General features: G+C 41.5%; 2 protein-coding genes across 43 annotated transcripts in view; one reads left to right on the top strand and one right to left on the bottom strand.

Annotated features, from left to right (window-relative positions):
* The window catches only part of LOC147995089 (uncharacterized), a 31,594-nt gene extending 21,293 nt beyond the window's left edge, over positions 1–10,301 (bottom strand). For 2 of the 10 annotated variants that reach the window (XM_087659806.1, XM_087659808.1), the window contains exons 1-4: positions 9,920–10,027; positions 4,582–4,651; positions 1,325–1,449; positions 1,111–1,234 (exon numbers count right to left, since the gene is read on the bottom strand). In XM_087659806.1, the coding sequence (XP_087515932.1) occupies positions 1,111–1,234; positions 1,325–1,449; positions 4,582–4,651; positions 9,920–10,027 (427 nt within the window). Of the gene's footprint in view, positions 1–1,110; positions 1,235–1,324; positions 1,450–4,581; positions 4,652–6,950; positions 7,104–9,381; positions 9,550–9,919 lie in introns of those variants that run through there. The other 8 variants (XM_087659814.1, XM_087659810.1, XM_087659811.1 and 5 more) reach the window with 7 other exon arrangements.
* LOC100909928 (uncharacterized) overlaps positions 9,922–21,808 on the top strand; it is a 127,471-nt gene continuing 115,584 nt past the window's right edge. For 13 of the 33 annotated variants that reach the window (XR_015687075.1, XR_015687074.1, XR_015687056.1 and 10 more), the window contains exons 1-2: positions 9,922–10,630; positions 19,155–19,237. Coding sequence is in view for 2 of the 33 variants with exons in the window: in XM_087659802.1 (XP_087515928.1) it covers positions 10,615–10,630 (16 nt within the window). In the remaining 31 variants the exon portion in view is untranslated. Of the gene's footprint in view, positions 10,631–11,615; positions 12,874–13,899; positions 15,025–19,010; positions 19,238–19,497; positions 21,161–21,808 lie in introns of those variants that run through there. The other 20 variants (XR_015687087.1, XR_015687059.1, XR_015687070.1 and 17 more) reach the window with 12 other exon arrangements.

Raw genomic sequence — 21,808 nt, 5'->3', positions numbered from 1 at the left:
ATCCTAGTAAGAGCACCAGTGGAAGGGGAAGCCCTGGGTCCTGCTAAGACTGAACCCCCAGTGAACTAGACTATGGGGGGAGGGCGGCAATGGGGGGAGGGTTGGGAGGGGAACACCCATAAGGAAGGGGAGGGGGGAGGGGGATGTTTGCCCGGAAACCGGGAAAGGGAATAACACTTGAAATGTATATAAGAAATACTCAAGTTAATAAAAAAAAATGAAAAAAAATATACAAAAAAAAAAAAACGCTTCTGACTTCTTTTGTCTAAACCTAAAAATGTACAACTTGTAGCATTTCCCTTGTTTCTGCACCCAATCACCAGGGCAGGGTTTTCCTAGAAGGAAGAAAGAAAACCAATGTGGGAATGAATGAAAATGAGAAAGAAGTTTTAAGACCCAAAGCAATTGTTGCACTGTTTTAAACTTTAAAGGAAAATAAAAGGGTCCGCAGAGATGGCTCAGTAAGTAAGAGCACTTGCTGCTCCTTCAGAGGACTCAGATTCAGTGCCCTGCATCCATTGGCAGCCGTAACCCTAGTTCCAGGGGAGGGGAATCCAGTGCCCTTTCTGGCCTGTGTAGGCACTTCGCACACTTGGTGCACAGACATGCAGGCAAAAAACAAAACAAAACAAAACAAAACAAAACAAAACAACAACAACAAAAAACTCATACACCTAAAATAAGAGTATATATTTTTCAAAAAACAAAAGACTAACGAGATTGCCTCCCTCCTTTTCCACTAATGAGCAGTCCTTAGGAAAGGCAAGGGCCAACACACTCAGAGTTGTTATTTATTGAATGACTACTGTCTATGAAGTGTTTCCCCAAATTCTAAAAGCCCGCAAATATATGAAGCATTTTCCTTACCAAAACTTAAGACAGGTCTAAACTTATCAACTTCATATTCCTCAATGTGTAAATAAAGACAGTAAAGATAAAGCTAATAAAATACAGAGCAACTGAAGTTTAGCTAACTGACCCAGGGTCACACGGCTGACTAATGGTGGGCGGGGAGAAAGGCAAAGCAACAGAGTTGACATTGGATTGAGTGCAGAGGAGATCAACAAGGGTTTCTACTGCACAAAAAAGTGATTAAAGTCTAAACATTACCACTGAAGGTAGAATTCCCCACTAATGCTGGATGGTTAATTAGCACTTGGGCGGAGGGAGATAGGCAGGCAGACACATCTCTGTGAGTCCCAGGAAAGTCAGGGCTACACAGAGAAATCCTGTCCTAGAAAACAAAGCAAAACAAACAAACAAAAAAAAACATTAAAAAAAAAAAGCCATCAAAGTCATCAAGGGCAGGACTCCAGATTCCTACCTTTGTTTGTCCGTTTGTGTTGGCAGCGGCAGGAACGTTTTCTAGGCTTCTGTACAGCTGTTCTTTCAGTGTGTTGCATCTGTCCACCCATCCATTTCCGAATGAGAAGGAAACAGAGACATCGTCTAAAAACAACAATAAAAAAAGTGTATATAAAGTTGTAGCACCAAAATACAGCTTAAAACCACAAAGCATATGGTAGAAGTAAAGGAGATTTGTACTTTAAACCACAATTTTTTTTTAGCACAGATTTTAGATACGCAGAAAAAAAAATGCTGAAAGTTCTCCTGTACCCAACACTAAGGTTTCCATATTATTTGGGGTTTTTTTCCTTGTAAAGACAGACAGCCAGACAAGTGCAGGAAAAGTGGACATGCCGTTTTTATGATAAATTTGCCACAATTAATGACACAGTATTGATGTTTATTTATAATTACCCCTCGTTCAGATTGCACCTATGCCTTGCACTTAAGGACTCCCATTGTCTACTCTTAGCTCTGACAAGTTCTTACCCCGTCTTCATTTTTGACTATTTTAAATGTTTTGAAAAGTGCTCATACGATATTTTACAGAAAGTTACCAAGTTGAAACAGTCTCATATTTTTCTCAAGGTTATACTTAGGTTACAGAATTTTGGACGAACACCGAAAAGGTGAGTTGTCGTTCTCATCGTGTCCTCTAGAGGGCGCAGATAACCCGCATAAACATCGTTGTTGCTTTAACAATGAGATCACTGCCAGATAGCATTTGTCAGGTATATTAACCATAAAGTTCTTCTACCCGCTGTGTTTGAGGGAATTGTTTTAAAAAAAAATCTTCCAGGATCATACCCCAGACTGTCTAGCTTTATACAAAAGTGTTAAACTAGTTTTCAGAGTGGCTCTTCCTTTCTCTACCGGCCATGAGTGACGACCCCCAATACGTCACGACTTGATTTCGAGAACTACTTTAATAGCATTCTCATAGGCATCTGCTGACATTTCAGTGCTTTCACTTGCCTTTCCTCAGTGACAGGAAATGCCCAGCATGCTTCTGTGCTGTCTACTACGCATCTCCTTTGCTGGATCTATTTGGAGTATAGGCTCAGGTGTCAGTTGAATTCTTATCTTTCCCTACCGTGTAGAACTCTAAGTTGTTTCAACATTTGAACACACGTTTTATTGTTTGTATTTTGAAAATATGTACAAACCTGTAGGTTGCCAAATGTGTTTTCTATCTCTTCATACTGTCTTGTACAGCCGTGGTTTTGTAATTCAGATAAACCCAACTTTTTTTCCTCTCTCTCTTTCACGGATTGAACTTTGGGCATTGTATATAAAACCTGTCTACCAAATCAGGTTTATATAAGTCATCCCTGCTATTTGCTTTTGGAGAGTTTTATAATTCTGCACTTTCAGAATTAGTTTTTTCTTTAAAAATATTTTTGGTTAAATTGCCAAATTTTTAAGAGCTCTTTAAAATTTTTATACATTGAAATTTAACATTTTAGCACTATTTACCACACACATGTCTGTGTGTGCATACACACATTTTGCTGTTGTGCTTTACTAAAAGGATGAATCAATGATGTTGATGAGGTGTTATTGGGAAGAGCATTTTCTATTCCGTTTATTTATGCATCTGTCTCCCCTTTTCTGGTTGTTTTATTATTTTACTTTGGAACAGGAACTTGTGTAACCCAAATTAGCCTTGAGCTACATATGTAGGCAAAGTTTACCTTGAACAAGAAATTATCCTCATATCTACACCTCACTAGTGCTGGGATGACAGTATGCCTATGGTTCAGCGTGTTCTGGTCTCACTGTTTTAAATACTCTCGATTAGGACATTAAAGATATTCTTTATGAATCCCAAACTTTTTTCTTCTTTCTAAAAATTGTGGTGATTATTCTAGCTGTGTCTACATACTTAAAAATCAGTTTTTCGAAGTCTTTAAAATGATTTGAGAGGTTTATTTAAGATTCTAGACCATAGGCAAAATTGGAATCATTTGACATCTCTTTAGGAGTTTGTAGTTTCCCATATTTAGACATATATATTTATGTCTAAGTATTTTTAATGTTTGGTGCTATTGTAAATTACACTTATAAATATTAAACTCTAATTGTTTATCAATAATATGCAAAAAATTAACTTCTTAATATTAACCTTGATCCTTGCACATTTGGAATTCTTTCTTTCTAGTTTTGGGAAATCATTTTAAGGTGGTCTACCTGGACAATCATATCATCTGGCACAAGAAACTACTGAATAAAAGAATAAATATTAACATTTTCTTCTTTCTAACAATCTCAAAATTTAAGAAGAAATTCTTTAATTCATTCTTTTCCAGCCCACATAACTTTTCTTTTGTTCTTATATGAAGCCAGGACTTCTCTTCTTCACAATGAGCTGAGACTTCCAGTCTAGTGTGAAAACAGTAGTGAGAATGGATGTCTTTGCTTCAGATTCTACAGTAAGACATTCCCTGTCTCTCACCTTGAAACACAATGTTAGCTGAAGGCTTAGGCGGGCAGATCTCCTGGCATTTCAGGCTAGCTTGTTTCACATAACAAGTTTCAGGCCAGCCTGGGCCACAAAGTGAAACACTGGATAAAGGAAAGGAAAGAGTGGGGAAGAAGGTAGGGAGGGGGAAAAAGGGAGAGGGAGACTATCACTTACACACTTGCATAATACAGGGCTAGACCAATTTTTTTTTAAATAGAGTCAGGAATATTATTTGTGCTCCAACAGAGGGGAAAAGAGAAAGATGCAAAACCATGAACCAGAAGGCAGACCTGGTGGTACACATCTACAATTCCAGGGTGGGAATCTGAGACAAGAGAAATCATGGCTCAAAGCAGAAAGGGCTACTAGCAACACCTTGTCTCAAAAAGACAAACAAAAACTTTAAGTTGAGAATGCATAGAACAATCACTCTGTAACCCAAATTCTAGACACATTTGGCCCATTAACCAAGAGCCCTGCTCAAATTTCTAAAGTGTTTTTTACACCAAGGAAAGGCAGGATGGCAAGGCGACCGCAGCCAGCTCCTTGTCAGCGGCATTGGTTTTGTAGTCACACTGTGGTTTATCTAGATTTCTATCATCTACTTCCTGTGCCTCCCTGATTGGTTCGAAATTTTGCACGACCCTTAATTGTTCAGAGTAGCGTGCACAAAATTGTATAGAGCACAGTCTGCCCGCTTGAGAGGTAGGAACAATAACAGAAGAATCACATGTGAAGAAAGATCAGGATCCAAGGGAATTCAACAGTACCTCCACTTGGAGACCAATAATTGTCAGGTGGTCGGAGGGGATGGAGAAGCAGATAGTGGAATATAGCAACCTGGAGAACAAAAATGAAAATGAGTTAAAGACATCGGATGTGTGCACGTGAGGAAGTTCACTTGATACCTAGTGCAAGTTGTTTATACACATGTGGCCCACATACATACAGGTCAATAGGGGGCATTTAAAACCCCTGGGAACTGGAGTTACAGATGCTCAGGATCCCTCAGAAGGGTCCTGGGAATCGCACCCTGGGTGTTCTATAGTCAAATATGAATGACATCAGCCATGTTTGCATTCTCTGTTAATAATTCTGATTGACCTTAAGGAAAATAAAGATGACAAGGAAGCTGAAGAAGAGGGTGACCCCACAGGAAGACCAGAAGTCTCAACTAACCTGAACCTCCGAGATCTCTCACACACTGAGTCACCAACCAGGCAGCATATTCTAGACAATCCCAATTCCAAATCAAAGCATGCATTTCTAGAAGCTTGCAGAAAGGAAGCCCTTCTCAAAAAAAAAACCCTGACCTGGTCTGCAAAATGGGAGAGAGCATCTGTTGTCCACATAGTCCCTGATCTTACCTTTGCCTGATCATTGGAGGCAGTGTTCTAGTCATTTAAAATGGTATCTAATTACTCTACTCATTCTTAATCTGAGCAGCCAGCCCCCATTAATTGAGACTGGGTCCTACTAGATTTATTTAACCAGCCTTAGCTCAATTACTGGGGTAGCCCTAATCTATTTTCTACACTAGACTGTCTACTTCCCAGCTGTGCTCTCAAGTATTTGCTGTCTGAGTCGCACTGGGGTTGTTTTTGTTCTATCAGTCTGTACACAGAGGGCACTTTACTGGGCGTAATGCTCCTGGTCCACATTAAATGGAGACCTCCTACTTGCTCCCTCGCCTTTCTCCTTCTCCTCTTCTCTCTGCTCCTGGTCCCTACCTGCGACCCCCAGTCCAGTAACTGAAATGTTGCCTATCTGTATTCCCTTCAGTAATTGTCTGTAGCTACTTTTATTTAACCTTTCTCAGAGAAGATAGACAAGCAAAGTTTATACAACATTATTTGGTGTACATGAAAATGTGCTGGTGGGACTGCAATCAGATCTTGGGGGGGTAGTATTTGGCATTTGAATACATAGCAGCAACAGACCAACCCCTAACAGTGCACAGCAAGGGCTCTCCGGGACTTGGACCGTGAACCTGAACCACATAGAAGAAAAGTATCTCTCATTTCGTTGTGTTGATGCTAATGCAACACAGCTGCAGATAAACTATGACTTTCTGGAATGAAAGTAGAAGTAAGTTATTTCAGGACTGTGGTTACTTCAGAGGTAAGAATCTATTAACATGACGTTCTGGATTTGTGGCCTTGGTATGCTGTAGAATGTGGCATATGGCAATGCGTTTTGAAGCCACCAAACATTGAGGATGGTTGTCATCAATGAAATAAAGTGCTGTGACTCCTGGCATTTGAATGTGCAAGGAGGCAATGAGATGAGCTGCAGGGATCAACCTGAAGCCAAAACCAAAGATTGTTGTAGGTCTTGTTCCAAACTTGCACTGGAAGCTTTAAAAAATATACAGATTCTAAAACAAACAAACAAACAAACAAACAAACAAATAAATTCTTGGTTCCAATCTCAAATGTCTAAAACAATAGATTTAGGATAATGTGTAAGAATGTGCATATTAAACATTAGCCTCCTTGAAGAAGTGGGATACATATTCAAAACTTCTAACTTAAGTTTGAAAAGCCTATATATATATGTATATATACATATATATATATATATATATCTCAAAATGTTAGTTGTTTCCTCAGATAGTTGCAGAGAAAGAGGGAGAGAGAGAGAGAGAGAGAGAGAGAGAGAGAAACTATGTCACACAGACCTAAGTCCACCACTGCTGTTCTCCCCAGCATACAATACTACTCCATGAATCATTGCCAAGATTACTGAAAATGTCAACCTTGGGGATCTCTTTTCTTTTACAGGTTGCCTCTCGTGGTACCAAAACTTGCTATGTAGGCCAGGCTGGCCACAGACTCACAGAGATCCTCCTGCCTCTGCCTCTGCCTCCTAAGCACTGAAATAATCTGGATTTGGATTTTTTTTCACAAATATGCTTTGACTAACATGAAACTGACAGTTTTGGAGGAAAAAAATTATGCTGTTTTTTACCTAGATGTTACTCTCCAAGTCATAAATCCCCCTCTGTGCCCTATAACAATATTCTAAGTTACTGTTCTGTCAACATCCAAACTCAAGTGTTTTGTGCAATGATTATGGACAGAATTTACAGTTCTTATAAATATGTTGTTACTTCTGCCAGGTTAGCACTAGAACCCACCTGCTTGTAATGTTTATTTGCTGTTGTTAAACTATTCAGGTGGGTTCCTTCAGCTCTCCAGAAGAGACTTCTTCCCTTCAGCTTGCTGAGCCATACACCAATCGTCTCCAGAAGCACCTTACTGGACATACCGATTTCCTGAGTGTCTCCTAGCTCAATAAAGTTTACAACCCAAATTAGACAACATGTGGACATCTGACTAGCATCCAAATATTAAAAAGACCAACAAAACATAAGAACCATAAAGCTCACTAGCAAAAGTGAACAAAAGCTCTTAAAGGCCTTTCAGAAAAGAAGATACCCTATGACTGGAACGGGTATAAAAAGATGACTGTATTTATTTATGATCCAACATGCCAAACTTAGCTCACACTTTGAGAGCCCTGAATATATACAGATTGGCAAATTTTAACATAACTGAACACTTAAACGCCAGTGAGACCACAAAACAACTGGAATGACAGCCCATCCTGGGCTTGAGGAGAAAAGGGGTGCATAAGTATTTGAAAGGGTAGTTTAATACTAGCCAGGAAAAGTCACACCAAAGCATTCTCAGCTCACAAATTCTACTCTTGGGTCTTTTTCTTAGGAAACAAGTAAAATGGCAGTGGTTATATTTACCAGTGTACATGCATAAAAATGCCCACTGCACTTCATGAAAATAACAGTAATTAGCATGCCCATTGAAAGAAGAGGGACATAGAGTTACTCCAGAAATAAATACTAATGCTCAACTCAGCTCACAAGGTTGAATCTCACAAACTGTGTAAAAGAAAGGAGTCACTTCCTAGACAGAAAACTGATACAGCTGATAGATACATGGACACAAGATAACTAAACAATAGATAAAGGATGCATACATGCATGCATACATACATACATACATGCATACATGTAATACTAGTACATTGAACTCTCTGATATGGTGACTGTTTGAAATTTAGTAGTCCCATATGCTCATATATTTGAATACTTGGGTGTGCAGTTGATGAAACTGTTTGGGAAGGATTAGGGGGAGTGGCCATGTTGGAGATGGTATATCACTCAGGGCAGAATTTGAGGTTTCAAAAGCCCATATGATTCCTAGTTCTCTCTCTCTCTCTCTCTCTCTCTCTCTCTCTCTCTCTCTCTCTCTCTCTCTCTCTCTCTCCTCCTCCTCCTCCTCCTCCTCCTCCTCCTCCTCCTCCTCCTCCTCCTCCTCCTCCTCTCTGCCTTTTACTTGTAGGTCAGATGTAAGCCCTCAGCTACTGCTCCAGAGCTATACCTGCCTTCCTGTTTCCATGCTGTCCATCATGATGATAATGGGCTAGCACTCTGAAGCTGTAAATGAGCTCCTAATTAAATGCTTCATTTTATATGTTGCATTGGTCATGGTGTCTTTTCAAAGCAATAGAAAAATAACTAAGACACCCTTTGAAACCATAAGGGTTTCAAATAAACCCTTTCTTATATAAGTTGTCTTGGTCCTGTGTCTTATCTCAGCAATAGAAAGGGAACTAAGATGGTGTCACTCTGTCTAATTCAGAAATAAGTAGGGGGATGCAGGAATAGTTTAAGTTTGAAGTTAGTCTGTGCTTGAGAGACAGAAGAAGAAAGAGAGGGAAAGGAAGAAGCAGGAGGAAGAAGACAGTTATAACACAATCAGAAGAGTAGAAAGTATGAGAGGGAAACAGTAGGAACACAAGCTTGTATGACAAATGCTAAATCATTTTTAGCATCTCCAGAACCTGTCTTCGTTTTTGTTTTTGTTGTTTATTTTTTTATGAGAAACAACCTATCTATGAGTGACAAAGTTTTCATGTTTGATGTTTATGTTACAATTGGTATCAATACTGGGGAAAACAGGCACAATGGAGATACTCCAAGTATATCAACATATTCTATTGTTTGAATACATAATAGTATTTCATAACAAACGTGAGGGAAGGAGTCAACTGATCTTTATCTGAAAAGTAGTATATTTGTGAAAGTAACTCTACCTCTTACTCTAGCCACACCCGCGGGGTTGCAGTAGTTCATAAAGCAAGAGTGGAATCCAGTGTTAGAGTTCTGTGGGCCATGATTTTACACTAACTCTATGAGAATACAGAAATACAGTCCCCCTTCTTTAACATCTCTGTTGATTTTCTGGCTCAGAATTACACATTTGCCCATCTCTGATATTTCCAGTTTGCTAGTGAAGTCATCTGCCATGTAAACTAATATGTAATGTCATTTCTAACACTCTCTAAATCGTAACGCTCTTATCTGTTGTCTGAACCTGCACCACCACACATATTTGTTGGTATTCTGTCTAAGATCCACCCTGTCAGCTACCTGTGAACAGCCAGGTATGCTCCGCCCCAGCCCCACAGTTGCCTGGCAACAGCCAGCTGTAACTGACTATATAAGGGGCTGTTCGCCCCCTTCTCTTTCTCTTACCCTCTCTTACCCCTCTTGCTCTTTGTTTTTCTCTATTCTTGCTCCCATTCCCCCCTGCACGTGCCCATGGCCGTCCGCCTTTCCTCTCTTCTTCTACTCTTCTCTCATTAAATTTCTCCACGTGGAACCATGATGTTTGGGTGTCTTCTGTCCGGGCTCAGGCTGAGATTAAAAAAACCTAATAATATTTGAACTACATTTATCGTTAAGCATGAACATCAGCAGTCAGAGATATCGAGTTCACAATGACCTCTAAGTCATGCAGACACAGATGCTAATGCAAGAATGGCAGCGAGGTGGGAGCAGATAGACTTTGTGACCCATCTGCTAGAAATAGTTCTATTTCGATTGCTTTTAACACGGCTGTTTTCTTACAGAATCCCGCAGCTGCAGTGATTCTGTTTTAATTGAGGCTTACCATACACACTTCACAGGATATGACTTGTGACAGGCACCCCTGTGCTTTACTAAAAGTGCGTGCTTAACCCCGCCCCGCCCCGCCCCGCCCCGCCCAGCCGGGTAGAAAACAGAGATGGAGCCTACTCCACCTGACTAGTGAGGTCCAGAAGTTTCGTTCTCCAGATTCGGTACAGTGAGACTACCTGCCGGAGGTGTTTCAGAGCTATTTGAGGAGCAGGGATGCCCACGAGTTCCATCCTTACTTTGTGTTTCCTTTTAGTTATTAGCGATGCTGTTGGATGAGGCTTAGCCGTTTCATATGAAAGAAAAAGAATTTGCTCTTAGGGATCCGGGAGCAGCAGTACAATCGCGGTGTTTTTTATTTTAAATAGGACTCTTCACAGTGTTATTTTTGACCGGCGAACCTTCGGGTTCTTTTAAAGTTATATTTTTGTTTATATTCCTGGGTGAGCGGAAGGGAGAGGACGGGAGGAGCTTCCTGTGTGCCTGCCTGCAGGTGCACCAATGCTCAGCAGAGGGCACTGAATGCTGGGGAAACATGCTTGTGAGCTGCCTGAAGAGGAAATCAATCTTTCAGGTTAAAGGGCAGCAAGAGTTCTTAACTGCTGAACCATCCCTCCAGCCCCTTGTCCCTCTTTGATCTTTGCTCTGAGGGGGAGGAGAGAAGAATTGGGGGATTTGAAACCCTCTTCCTGAACTTTAAGCAACACATTGATACCTGCATGTATGGCACAACTGAAGCAACAGCAACATTTCCCTGTCCTGTGGGAATGGCCTCGCGGACTAGTAAGGCCACTTTCTTGCTCCTAGCACCTTGCATCTGATGCTTCGTTCTCAAGGTGAGTAGTACCTCCAGTTTTCAACATATACATGCTTGAAATGTCACTGGTCTGTGTGTGTGTGTGTGTGTGTGTGTGTGTGTGTGTGTGTGTGTGTGTGTACATACATAGATTAGAGATCAACTTTTCAGAGTGGGACAAATGTGAGGCCCAGGAATGAAACACAGGTCAGCAGCCCTGGCAGCAGAGCCCAGTGAGTCACCTCAGATACCTTTGTTTCAGGACTTTTGCTTAGTCTGTTGTTATCTACAGAACAGATAATTCTTGGCATAAGAAGCAGAAGTTTTTACTGTGCTTCTTGCCTTTTTTCCCCTTTCTTCCATTGGTACAATTTTCACTCTAATATTGAGAAGGGCGTCCATATTTTCCTTGAAGATCAGAGAGTATTTTTCCAGGCCCAATGTTTGATAATCTTATGGATATTCATGCCCCATACTATTTTGGGGAAACATGTGCGTTAGTGTGTCTCCTTGCCTGATTCGTTTGGTCTCCTCCATTCATTGGCTAAAAACTCTTAAAGCCCACCCACCACCAGTTGTGTACTACCTGCAGCAAGGTCACATCTCCTAAAGGTTCCCCAACCTCCCCTAAACATCACCACCAACTAGGGACACAAGTGTTCATATACATGAGCCTACGAGGGCCATTTCTCATTCAAACCATCCCAGTCCATCACTGAAAGGAAGTGAAGACAGGGAACCTTTAAAGCAGCTGATCACAATGCATGTACACATGAATGCTCAGTGTAATTCCTTCCCTCTCTGGCAGTTCAAAATGCCCTGCCCAACGAACAATGTCTCCTACAGTGGGAGGATTGTTTTCCCCTCTCTGATACACCCACATACCATCCATATCTAGATAATCCCTCATGGAAACTCCCTTTGCAAGTTGATTCTAGACTGTATTAAATTTCCAACCAAAATCAACCACGAGGAGGTGTTTTAAGTAATGGGTATGATGACTCTTGCTTTGTTCTTCTCTGCAGGAAAATCTCTTAAGACTCTCTTCTGGCTGTGGCCAGTTTCTGGAATCCCTGATTGGTTTAGTCAGAGCTCGTGGAAATCACTATTACTAATAGGCATGGGCAAGTACATGTTGTGTCATCTGGGACTCTAGCATTGGAATTCATGGGGCATCTTGTAACAGGAGGCCTGGACTGAGTACTGTAACTGAACTCTGAGGTTCTAACACGCTCCCAACAAGAGTAATGATGGAACTGTAGGGTTTAATCCAAATGCAAAATGCCCATGTGAGGAATACAGAAATTAATCCAGTCTTTTAGAAAACTGACATCAGCTTGAGTTTAAGTTGAGGAACAATTTGTGCAGGACCCAGAGGGCTTCCTGACTAAGTGCTGTCATCTGACTGTGCTATAGGAGATCATCATCTCAGTTCCTGTTCTTCCAGGTGGTTTGAAGAAGTCCGACTGTTTGAGAGAACCTTCTGGTTCCCTAATTCTGCCCCTACTTAAGGCTAAAGCCATGTTGCAATCTGAAACATGAGCTTGAGGTCACTGGATCCTGTTGTTGATTGGTCTTCCTGGCACATTGGTTAAATTTCTGCATGGCAATGAAGTTTGGCTGGTCCCCCACAAAGGAAAAGAGTCAGAGAATGTAGACAGGCTGACAGTTTGTCAGTGTCATCAGTTTGGAAAGTTGTCCTTGGCAGTGTTCTGAAGAAGTGTCCTTCCCAATCCTTGAACTGTTCTAACCTTTGCCTGAAGGCTAAACTCTAAAAGACAGGCCCCAACTAGGGGATTATCATGTTGACTGCCAAATCTTTCTCTGTATTCACAAGGCCCAGAAAATCTGGTGTGCTTTGTAAGCCCCTCCTGAATCTGCACGAAGTCTGAGTCCATTTCAGTCTTCTGGACAGAGACAAAGGAAGGAAAAGTATAATATGACTGCTAACTTGCTCAGCACCCTTTACCTACCCACCCTGCATCCCAACATGTCATGTGGAAAAGTCCTCATTTTTTATATTGAGAAGGGTTTTTTGTTTGTTTGATTAATTTTTGATTTTTCAGTGAAGTCATTTTCTTTGTGTCAATACCTTTTTCTCTACACTTACCAGGCTGTTGTAAGAAATAAACTGAGAAACATTTGATCTCTCCTCTTCCTCCACCAAGTGCTGACCCTCAGGCTGCACCACCAATAAATAGGGACCTGAAGAAAGGAATGGGAGTTGTGTTTATTTAAAAAAAGATTAGACAGAAGGAATACGTTTGGTGGATGTGTAGTCAGGTATGTGGAAGAGGGTGCCTCTGAGGGCCCATGTTGAGGCATCCCTTCCCTCTGAGAGGCATAGGGAAGGGAGTTGAAAGGGTAGTAGGGACAGAGAAAGGGAGAGAGAGAGAGAGAGAGAGAGAGAGAGAGAGAGAGAGAGAGAGAGAGAGAGAAGAGGAGTAGAGGCTGGCCATGAGCATGCAGAGAAAGAAGGGAGGGGAATGAGGAGAGAGGGGGGAAGGGGAGAGAGGACAGAAGGAGCAAGAAGGCAAGAACAAGAGAGAGAGGGGGAGGAGGAGGGGGCAAACAGTCCTTTTTATTGTGAGTCAGGCACACCTGGCTGTTGCCAGGTAACTTGGGGGCAGAGTTTAAACAAAATGCTGACAATGGGGACTGGGGTCAGTTGGACATAAAGGACTGTGGAGACTGCTGGAGACCAGAGTACTACCATCCTGCAGTTAGTGAGAGATAAAGCTGCAACATTTCCAGCACTTCTCCAACCGCAACTCAGCTCAGCGGTAGCTGTTTTTCAGAAACTTCTGCTTTCCTCAACAGAAGGAAGTGAAATAGAGATGTTACTTTCTGGGTGGTTTAGCAAAACCGCTCTCTGTATACCATGTGCAACCTCCACACAACGACTTCCACAATTGTGTCAAACCCATCAAGCTACTCAACACACACACCAACATACCACACACACACACACATACACTCTCGTGCACACACACACACACACACACACACACACAGAGAGACACACACACTCACATTGAAAGCTATGACAAAAGGAATCAATCTCAAGAAAAATCAAACATGTTTTGCCATTGGGATGGTATTTGTTCAAATGCTGTCTGTTATGTAAGAGGTTGTGGGCCAAGGTTGGGGGAGGGACAGATGGGGAAATTCCAATGTGTGCAATTTTTGTGGAAAGGATGACCGTAGGAGTAATGCAGTCTCAGGATTTCATTGTGGGAACTCGGGAGTACTGAGGGTGGGAATGAAGCCAGAGAAAGAAAGTAGAATTACTTTTGACATTCTTCACAGGTTTGTTTAAGGGGCACCTCATTGAGAGTCTGCTCAGAGCACTTGCGTGTGGTTTGCAGAGAGCGATGGAGATCAACTTTGCCCATCCCTGATCAAAATGTAGAGAAACCTGCTAAGGTGTCTGGAGGACGGGGAATCAAACATAATTGAAGAAATACCTGGGGATTGGATGGGAGAGGGACTCATGAGTTCCCACCCCTCACTGCAGAGCTAATGGCAGTGGTGCCAGGAGGAGGAGGGTCAGTTTTCTTCAGAGATGCAGTTCTGAGGAAGATGGGGAACTGGGAGGGCATAGGAGACAGAAATAGGAGAGTTGGAGGGGAAGACTATGATCCAAATGCATTGTATCTAATATATGACATTTTCAAAGAATAAGTTTAAGTATATTTTTAGAAAACTATGCTGCTGCTGTAACAACCTGTGGTACAAATTCATGACACTGATACAGGCCTGAAGAGGCCCGTGGTTCTGACTTCATTGAAAAGGCAATTTTATTTTGCAGTTATGTTATCTCCTATGACAAAACAAAAAGTAGTAAATAATAATACCTTATAAAGAAATATGAATACAACTAGACATAACCAACGCCATCTTAATTGTCCTTGGTTATAGGACAACCCAATGTGGTTATAAAACCACCCTGGCTTAACGTTCCTGATACAGCTGCCAACCATTGAGCTGTTTGTTCTTGATTTCTGCTGAAGTGGGTTGGGTACTTTCCAGTAAAAACCGCCTAAACCCGTCCTTACTCATATTTGCCTAGCACGTAGCAGAGAAGCCTTCCTGTTTGCACACCATGCTGCTGGCTCATAGCCCTGTGATCAGACATATTTCCTCCTGTGGCAGCTGCTTCTTATTCACCAGAACTCCATGTTTCCTGAAACAGGCTTTCTCCATATTGTGGAAAACTTGCATGATTGAATCTTCCTACTTCTGAAGATGAAATGAGTAGTTCTTTGCACACAAAGTTTGGAGGGTGCTTCTCATTCTTCTCTTCTTCTCCTTTTTCTCATTTACCTGAGAAGAATTTTAAATGGGTCAAAGGAATGAGTGTCAGTCACCAAACTGACAAGTTGCCTTGAATACCTGTAACTTTGTTAGAATAATAAATTCTGGAGAAAACTAGTCTCAATGTTGCTTTTGTCTTCTTCTTTTTTTGGGGGGAGGATCAAATAATTTCCAAATAACATCTGCTGAGGTTTGAATATTAAATGTCTCCCAGAGGCCTATGTGCCTTGCTAGGCAGCTTGTGACATTGTTGATTGGGAAATAGCAGAAACTTAAAAATCTAAGGCTTGCTGGGAGTAAGTTAAGTCACTGGTGACTGTGCAAACCACAGTTCCCACCCTAAAGGGAATAAGAGGTAGATTATTGGGAAACTGTTTTGGGTGACCACAGCCCAGGAACACAGATTTAAGTTACTCCAAATTCCAAGTTCCAACATGGAAACAGTTCTGTAAAGTTTTATGCTTTGACAGAACAAAGGAAGCCGCCAATCAAGGTGAGTTTAAAATACACTAGTAGGAATATCAGAGAGGTAGGGAACATCAGTCTCTCCTAGAGGCCTCAGACACTGTTAGATGACATTATTAGCTCAGGGCGGCTAGTTGTCTGCTAAGCTAATGTATTCCAAAAGTCTTTTGCCTATTAGTCACAGGATGTGATAGTTCAACATAGACATGGTCTAGGAATTCAGACCTAAAGGAAGTCTGAGATGAGATAAATTACCCTATAGACAGGCAACATTCCCACCTCTTATCTGCCAACCTTGGCAGACATGGCTTCTCTTTAAGAATGCCCACTGACAGTGGTGGACAGTTCTGATCTGGCCTATAACCCCGCCCCCATCCTTGTGTGTAACTTTAACATGGACCCAGAAGCTATTGAGCCAGCTAGCCATAGTCTGAAACTTAGGCAACTCTTCTCCTCATAAGTTGGCCAATTCAGGTGCTTTGTTATATCATCAGAAAGTTGACACAATGTCCTTTACCAAGTAACTTTGGCCCATATTACCCTGGAACAGAATCCTCTGCATTTCTTCCTCATCTGTTTATTGTTCCTTTTGTAGACTTGACCTCTCTTGCACATCCTCCTCCACCTCCTCCTTTGTGCCAGAAAATTTCTCAGGCTTTTAATTCAATGGATCCATTAACTAGAATAATAATAACTTTCCATGCCCTTGTGTCACAGAGGCCTACTATCAGGAATTCAGATTGTTGTGTTTATAAAAAGATAAAGCAAGAAGGACTATGTTTTGGTGGATGTGTGGTAAAGTGTGGGAGAAAGGGGTGCCTCCACAGGCCCATGCTGAGGCATCCCCTCCCCCTGAGGTACCAGCCAGAGACCGGGCAGAGGGGCGAGAGGGAGAGCAAGAAGGCAAGAACAAAAGGGAAAGGAGGGGGCAATTAGCCCCTTTTATAGTGATTCAGGCATACCTGGCCATTGCCAGGTAACTGTGGGGCAGAGCTTAGAAAAAATGCTAACAGATGGATTTGTTTCCAAATACACTGTAAGAAACTCATTTAGATATGACCTGCCTTAGCTACAGAGTGAGTTCAAAGTCTATGTGAACAACTCTGTGAGAACCTTTCTCATAATGCATTCTGTAAAGAGGGTCAGAAATACAACTCTGAGATAGAGTGCTGATCCAGCACTCACAATGCTCTGGGTATGACACCTGTTGTGTTTTATAAAAAGATTGGAAAAGGCAGGGATATTTTTAGTGGAGGCGTGGTAAGGTGTGGGAGAAGGGGGTGCCTCTGAGGGGCCATGCTCAGGCATCCCTTCCCCCTCCGTAGTACCAGCCAGATGATGGTATAGTATAGAATAGAGTTTATTCAGGGCATGGGGAGGGGAGTTAAGAGAAAGGGAGAGAGAGAGAGAGAGAGAGAGAGAGAGAGAGAGAGAGAGAGAGAGAGCAAGCGCAGGCCAGACATGAGCACATGAAGAGAGAGGGGAGGGGAATGAGAAGAGAGGGGGAAGAGGGTAAGAAACAAGAGCAAAAGAGCAAGAGATTGAAAAGGGGTCTAGTAGCCCCTTTTATAGTGAGTCAGGCATACCTGGCTATTGCCAGGTAACTGTGGGGCAGAACCTAGACTAAATGCTAACATTCCCCAGTTTTGGTTTAATTAAAAAAGGAAAAATTAGAAAGAGGCAATGGTGGAGCAGGAATAGGGTCATCATGATCTTTAGCTACTTCCTGCTGACTTTGGGATGATGTGTCTCTGGTCATGATGTGACACTCATAAAGCTCTGGGTATTATACCAGGATCAATGAAATAGAAACCAATCTTAAACTTGGTTCTTTATTTCCGTGTAAGTCAAGGTCAGTATCATGCCAAAAGCCACAGCCAGGGACTTTCCATTTGTCATTTCTCAAGCACCCTGAGATGAGGTTGGTTGATATAAAAGTAAAATCCCTGAAGGCCAAGATGATCTACAAACAAGACTATAAGTTTTGTGAGCTTTAAAGCAAGAGAAACTTGATCTTTGTTTAGGCGCATTCTGCAAAGCAAGGCAAGGCCTGAGGTTCACATGAGGTTACAGGCAGTTTAGTTATGGCTCTTAGCCACGCTGCTGATCTCTGGCCTGGGCTTGTTTATCGCCTTGACTGTGTTTCATAAACATTTCTGGGAAACTCCTGGAGCAGTTGCCAGGCTCACAGAAATGGAATGCTGTGTGCACTCTTTGTTCAACTCACTCAGGAAATTAGGGTGGAGAATTCAGGACTCTAAGTAAAAGCATAATTCTATGTTATTTCCTTCTTTTATCATTTTTCAAATGAATAAACCATGAAAGGGGCATGAAGTCAAAGGTTATGTTGATTTTCTGATACTGTTTTACCAATACCTAACAGTTTCCTTGTCACACAATAGCTAGCTGTCCAGCCAAGTTCCGGTGGAATGACTGAGTGCTTCCTCACTGAGGCCTGCCCTACTAGCCAGCTAACGTCAGAACACCCAGGACCACTCTATACATGTAGACTGTACATAATTGTAGCTTTTCCTCCAAGGATTCCAGCTGAGCATCAACTGAAAGTTAGTTCAACCCCTAAAGAGGAAAAGATCAGATAGACAACCCTTGTCCTTCTCATTCACCATGAGAGAGCCCAGCTAGTAGATTAATAAACAAGAAGAGCCCCTTCTCCATTTCTGGCGATTTTGAACCGATAAGATCTTCAACTCCCTCCTGTAAGAATGGCCTGGAGAGAGTGCAGCTAAGAGGTTTTGTTAAATTTCTTTTTGCTTTTAACTGAAAAGTCAGCAACTCATTCTAAAGAACTCTCAAAAGCTGTTTCTTTGTGAAGTATTTCAATGCTTAAAATAAATAAAAGGCAAAAAAATCAGAGAGAACACGAGTTACTGGAGAAAGATGAGTAAAGACCTTCTTGTACCTTAGGCCGCAGAATCCAGGAGTTCAAGAGAGAGTAGGTGAAGTGAAAGGGGCTTGACTAGAACAAAGACTTGGTTACTAATGACATTTTACGTATTCATTAAGTAGATAGACATATCCTGCTAATGTGGGATGTTGATAATAGAGGAAATTGGCTGTGGGTATATGTATACATTAAGCCCTCCTCGAAATGCTATTGTGACTTGGCACTGATCTGAAACAGAAGGGGAATGACGTGTTACAGTAAAGAAAAATACAGGCAAGGGCTGTTCAAAGAGGAGAGACTCTATCTCCGAACTCTAATGTGTTTCTCTATCTGCAGCTTCAGATCATGGGGCCAACAGACAATTTTTTAAAGATTTATTTATTTATCTTATGTATATGAGTACACTGTAGCTGTCTTCAGACACACCAGAAGAGGACATCATATCCTATTACAGATGGTTGTGAGCCACCATGTGGTTGTGGGGAATTGAACTCAGGACCTCTGGAAGAGCAGTCAGTGCTCTTAACTGCTGAGCCATCTCTCCAGTCCCAGAAGTGTATATTCTAAAGGATGTCATACCCTTAAATGGAAATGAATGAGTTTCCCAGGCTCTGGTGTAACCTACAGTTACCCTGAGTTGTTACCCTGAGAAAATCTCCTTTTAAAGATTCAAAGTTTTAACCCAATTGCATGTCTGGAATTTAAACTGTCATTTTGGCTCTGTAAATCACAGATTACAGCCCTCCCTCAACACTGACTGGCCTCGTAGCTTTTCCTTGAAGTTCTTGTGGACCCCCTCGTTGACCCAAGAATGATATCCTATTCTGTATCTATGCAAAATCAGAATCACATGTCTGCTCTCATGCTCTACCATCAGCACAGACTGTCCTTGGATCAGCTCGGACGAGGACTGCGTGTAAGTGGCAAACAAAATGAACTGTCACAAGTCCAGTTTGTCAAGTGAGTACTTTGTGTCTCTTATTAATTGGTATTTAGTTTTTGAAGTTAACGATCAAGCCACAGATGTGCTGTACCTTCCCCAGCAAAGAGAGCGAAGTCCTAGACTAATGTTGACTTTCCTTTTTGATCCCATATCCTATGACATAAAATTAATAATATGTGAAACACAAAAGTAAAATCAATACATCCTATGTTGCATGATAAAAAAAGAGAAAACAAAAGAAAGATATTTACTCATTATACATTACTTGTGTTCACAGACTGTATATACAATACCAAGTCTGTTTACTCGACATGTGGTCATGGCTACTATTGACAACCGCCCTGTTTTACAACCTGATTCAGCACCACCTGCTCTCCAAGTGTTTTCCAGGCTTTCAGCACCATACTGAAGCCAGCTGGGTTACCTGGACTGGGTGTTGCCTATTTCTCTACCTCTCCAGCATTCAGACTCCCATTCATGTTGGAAAACCCAACTGATACTGAGTCAGCCAATACAATAAATCCCCTTTTCAGACTCTTTTCCCATTCTAGGCCATGTCAAGCTGAGTTGAGCTTAGTTGTGATGATCCCCTTTATATTATATATTCTATCAGTTCTGTTTCTCTAGAGGACCTTGCCTAATGCAAGTACTTAGTGCTACAGACATCTTGGTTGTTGAAATAAGGATATGCTTCTCTTCTGACACGAAGCATGCAATGGAAGAAGAAGAATCATTTGGCTACTGTCTTTGAAAGCTGAGAAAACCAAGATGAGAAAATCAGGACCCTCATTTTTTTTTCTTTTCTCTTTTTCGGAGCTGGGGACCGAACCCAGGGCCTTGAGCTAAATCCACTGAGCTAAATCCCCAACCCCCAGGACCCTCATATTAACTTTGTCTTTATAAAAGACAGTACATAAATAATCTAATGAGAATCAATAACCACTATACTTGTCTAGTATGTACAAAGCTCTAGATTCAATACCTAGCATTTATATATGGGATGGGGGAGGAAGAAAGGAGAAAATATTGACTTTGTATTTATAGAAGCCAGTGACACCAGGCTTGGCTTGCAGTCAACCTTTCTCATGCTGAGTTCAGTCTCATCCACTCCACTGATACATGGCCACCTACACTTCAGACGATTCCAAATGAAGGCATGATATTTTTTTACTGTCTTGTGTTTGACTTGACCTTCTGTAGCAGGCTTGTATAGCACTGAATACTTAATTCTAGGTGCCAGTGTGTAAGCCCCAGTGTGTAAGGAAAAAAGAAAATATTGACTTTGTACCACACCAATCTCTGGAAAGGATTCTTGGAAATTATGGAAAAATTAATTATCTTAACCATATTTTACATGAGATAATCTTACAGAAAATATTCCACAGCAAACCCCACCTAAATCCATTACCAAAACCAAAATTGTATTGCTTAACAGGTAATGAAAGTGCCTGTGTAGTCAATTATGATACCACTCAAGATTGAGCTTGTTGGAGCATGTTGCAGATTCCCTCCCCTAAGCTACACATTACTACTTGTTTGGTTTCACTTGTATCTTGCAGACACCTTGAAAATTAACAGAGTGTTACTAATGATGTTGAATACATTCTCATACATCTGTCACCCATTTGCACGTCTTTTGAATAGACATTTACTCAAGTCCTCTACCTATCTAATAATTTGGTTACCTATCCCTTGCCACCTCATAAGGGTGTGAAGAATTGTGATGATTTGTCTCAATGGCTCACTTGACTGGATCAATAGAACTGTCGAAACACACTAGTGTTTGTGTGAGTGTTTCAACATCTGAGTGCTCTTTGGGACAACAGTAACAGGGCCAAAGGAATACACCTTCAATATGTTCATAAATTCTACCAAGTGGCTGCATGGAAAAGCAAAAATAAAGAAACAGCTACACCTAAAAGCTTCTTCTTTATGAATAAGTACATCTACTGCTTTTCTGGTGGTGGTGGTGGTGGTGATGGTGTTGGTGGTGGTGGTAGTGGTAGAGGTAGTGGTAATGGTAGTTGTGTTGTGGTAGTGGTGGTTGTATGGTGGTGGTGGTGGTGGTGGTGGTGGTGGTGGTGGTGGTGGTGGTGATGGTGGTGATGGTGATGGTGGTGGTGGTGATGGTGATGGTGGTGATGGTGGTGATGGTGGTGGTGGTGTTGGTGGTGGTGGTGGTTCAGTTCTGTGTCTTTTGAGGACCTTGCCTAATGCAAGTACTTAGTGTTACAGGCACCTTGGTTGTTGAAATAAGAATATGCTTCTCTTCTGACATGAATCTTCTTCTGCAATAGAAGAAGAATCATTTGACTACGGGACATTTCTTTGAAAGCTGAAGAAAACAAGATGAGAAAATCAGGACCCTAATATTAACTTTGTCTTTATAAAAGGCAGTACATATATAATCTAATGAGAATAAATAACTACTACAGGGAGATGGATGAGGTCATACTCAGAAAGAAAAGTTCATCCGTAGAATCTTGAAGGAAAGAAAAGACTAAAGCATGAACTCTGGAAGGGTACTGTCAGGGAAGCATATGGCATTTGGTGGTAGGGTATAAGGAAGGTTCATCAGTCTCCAATGG

The sequence above is a fragment of the Rattus norvegicus genome, chromosome 4 (assembly GCF_021556685.1).
Source record: "Rattus norvegicus strain SHRSP/BbbUtx chromosome 4, alternate assembly SHRSP_T2T, whole genome shotgun sequence".
Classification (NCBI taxonomy): domain Eukaryota; kingdom Metazoa; phylum Chordata; class Mammalia; order Rodentia; family Muridae; genus Rattus; species Rattus norvegicus.
The sequence above is the reverse complement of the archived record's forward strand: the minus strand, read 5'-3'. Positions and strand labels throughout refer to the sequence as shown.